The 2,039-nt window shown below is 42.2% G+C and overlaps 1 protein-coding gene across 1 annotated transcript; it reads left to right on the top strand.

The window, feature by feature from the left end:
• Positions 1–450: 450 nt before the first annotated feature.
• pigc (phosphatidylinositol glycan anchor biosynthesis, class C) lies at positions 451–1,615 on the top strand. Its single transcript, XM_010771335.1, has one exon. The coding sequence runs from the start codon at positions 556–558 to the stop codon at positions 1,132–1,134; it is 579 nt and encodes a 192-aa protein (XP_010769637.1). The 5' UTR covers positions 451–555; the 3' UTR covers positions 1,135–1,615.
• The last annotated feature ends 424 nt before the right edge of the window (positions 1,616–2,039 follow it).

The following is a 2,039-nucleotide window of genomic DNA, read 5'->3' on the forward strand; positions in this document are numbered from 1 at the left end:
TCAGGGCCCCCACTTTGAAAAACACTGCCTTAAGGGATAGTTCAGATTTTGGGGTGGAGTTGTATAAGGTACGAAGTCATAGTCACTGTTTTACCTAACGTAGAAACAGGCAGCTGTGCCGGCACGGGGAGCTAAGCAAAGTACTGCTGTGGACACGGGCAGCAGCAAAATGTATTTAAAGCACGAAAGAAAGAAATAAGTTGAAGTGTACAATATCTTTAGAATATTTTCAAAGCTTTACTTAGCTGACAGACAGCCCTTTCAGATGGGGACCTGAATGTTGAGACTGTTGTGTTTTAAAGAGTAAGTTTGAATTTCCAAAGTCACATAATGACAAAAACAAATATTGCAACAAACCTTTATGGATGGATATCTACTGTAGGTAATATAACTCCACTTAAAAAAACTGAACTATCACCTTCCTGAATAAATAAATAAATACAATAATTCTACATTTATGTTGTGCTTTCCTCCCAGGGTCAGCTGTCCCCTGAGAGGCTGTTATGGAGCAGCCTTATCTGCGCTCTGCTGGGTTACGGACTGCACCAAGCCCTGATGTCTCAAGTGCAGTCGGGCTGTGAGCCGCGGACCCGTCTAGCTGACTTACAGAGTGCCACTATTTTTCTTTCCTTTACCTTTGGCTTCTCGCCAGTTCTGAAGACACTAACAGAGTCTGTGAGTACCGACACAGTGTACGCCATGTCTGCCATGATGCTGCTTGCCCACCTGGTGTCGTTCCCTTACGCCCAGCCCTCCCCCCCAGGCAGCCTCTCCCTGAATGCAGCCCTGTTTGCCTCTGTGTGTTTGGCCTCTAGGTTACCTGGGGCTCTGCACACCTTCGCCATGCTCAGCTGTGCCCTGCTGGTGTTTGCCCTGTGGCCCTGCCTGCTGCAGAGGCTCAGGGAGAAAGCCCCGAGCCACTTCACAGGGGTGTGTGTAGGAGTGTGTTTCGCGGGAGTGGGTGGTCTGGGGTCCCAGTGGCCAGGGGGGGCTGTGCTCTTAGCCCTGGCCTTGGGGAGTGTTACATTACTCTGCCCCCTGCTGCTAGTTAGACTGCAGAGGCACAAGGACAACATCCACGGACCCTGGGATGAGGCTGAGATTCAAGAGGATCTCAGTCACTTCCTTCACTAATGGACACAGCCGAGATAAGCACACAGGTGTATAGCTGACATTTAAAGCTGCAAGACAACTGAGAATTGTATATGGATAACTGTCAGTCTGCAGTATTATGCTGCTGCTTTCAACTGACAAATGTTAACTTTGGTCCACATCTGACAGCCATTACAACTTTTTATACTTTTACAGTGAAAACTAAGATGTTTTTAATGCTGCTACTGTCTTTAAACTGTTGATCTCAGACATGTAATGGAAGATATCAACTGACATGCAATGGTAACTTACATTACTGGATATTCCAGTTTCGCTTGCACCAATTTAATATAAGTGTTATGTCAATATATGTGGGGGATGTTTCTATGTTTTTATAGATTGTGTACAGTTTGATGTTGTTAACAAATGGACAGATCCAAAGTGTTTAACCCAGGGAATTGCAAAATATGTTACAATGAAACATTTGAAGTTAAAATGAAGGGCAATAAAGAAAGTTTAACCCTGTGTGAGTTCTTTTAATACAGTTCTAAGGAATTACCAGAAGTTTATTTTACATGGACAGCAGGTTACAAATGTTGATCTAGAGCTGAAAGAATTAATCCATTAGTCGATAAACGGGAGAAAAAAGTTTTTTCAAAACCGATTGTTTTAGTTATTCTTCGTGCACAAATATTGATACACTGCCATTATTCTCTGATTACAGCCTCAACTGAGATGATTTATTGCCCTTCTTTGTCATAAAACAAGGATTTAAGTATATATTGGTAATATATAAGATATTAAAATATGTCATGTTTGGCTCTGTGACTTTGTGATGGTCATATCATAGATTAAATGAATTAATTTGATTAACTGAAAAAAAAGATTGCCAGATTACTCGATAAGGAAAAATGTCAATTCACAGCCCTAATGAAATGCAAGTCTTA

This window comes from Notothenia coriiceps, unplaced genomic scaffold, assembly GCF_000735185.1.
Source record: "Notothenia coriiceps isolate Sejong01 unplaced genomic scaffold, NC01 NC01_scaffold00009857, whole genome shotgun sequence".
NCBI lineage: Eukaryota > Metazoa > Chordata > Actinopteri > Perciformes > Nototheniidae > Notothenia > Notothenia coriiceps.

What these genes read in the sequence shown, in the direction of transcription:
- pigc (XM_010771335.1), top strand. Translation starts at nt 556, where the DNA reads ATGTCTCAAGTGCAGTCGGGCTGTGAGCCGCGGACCCGTCTAGCTGAC.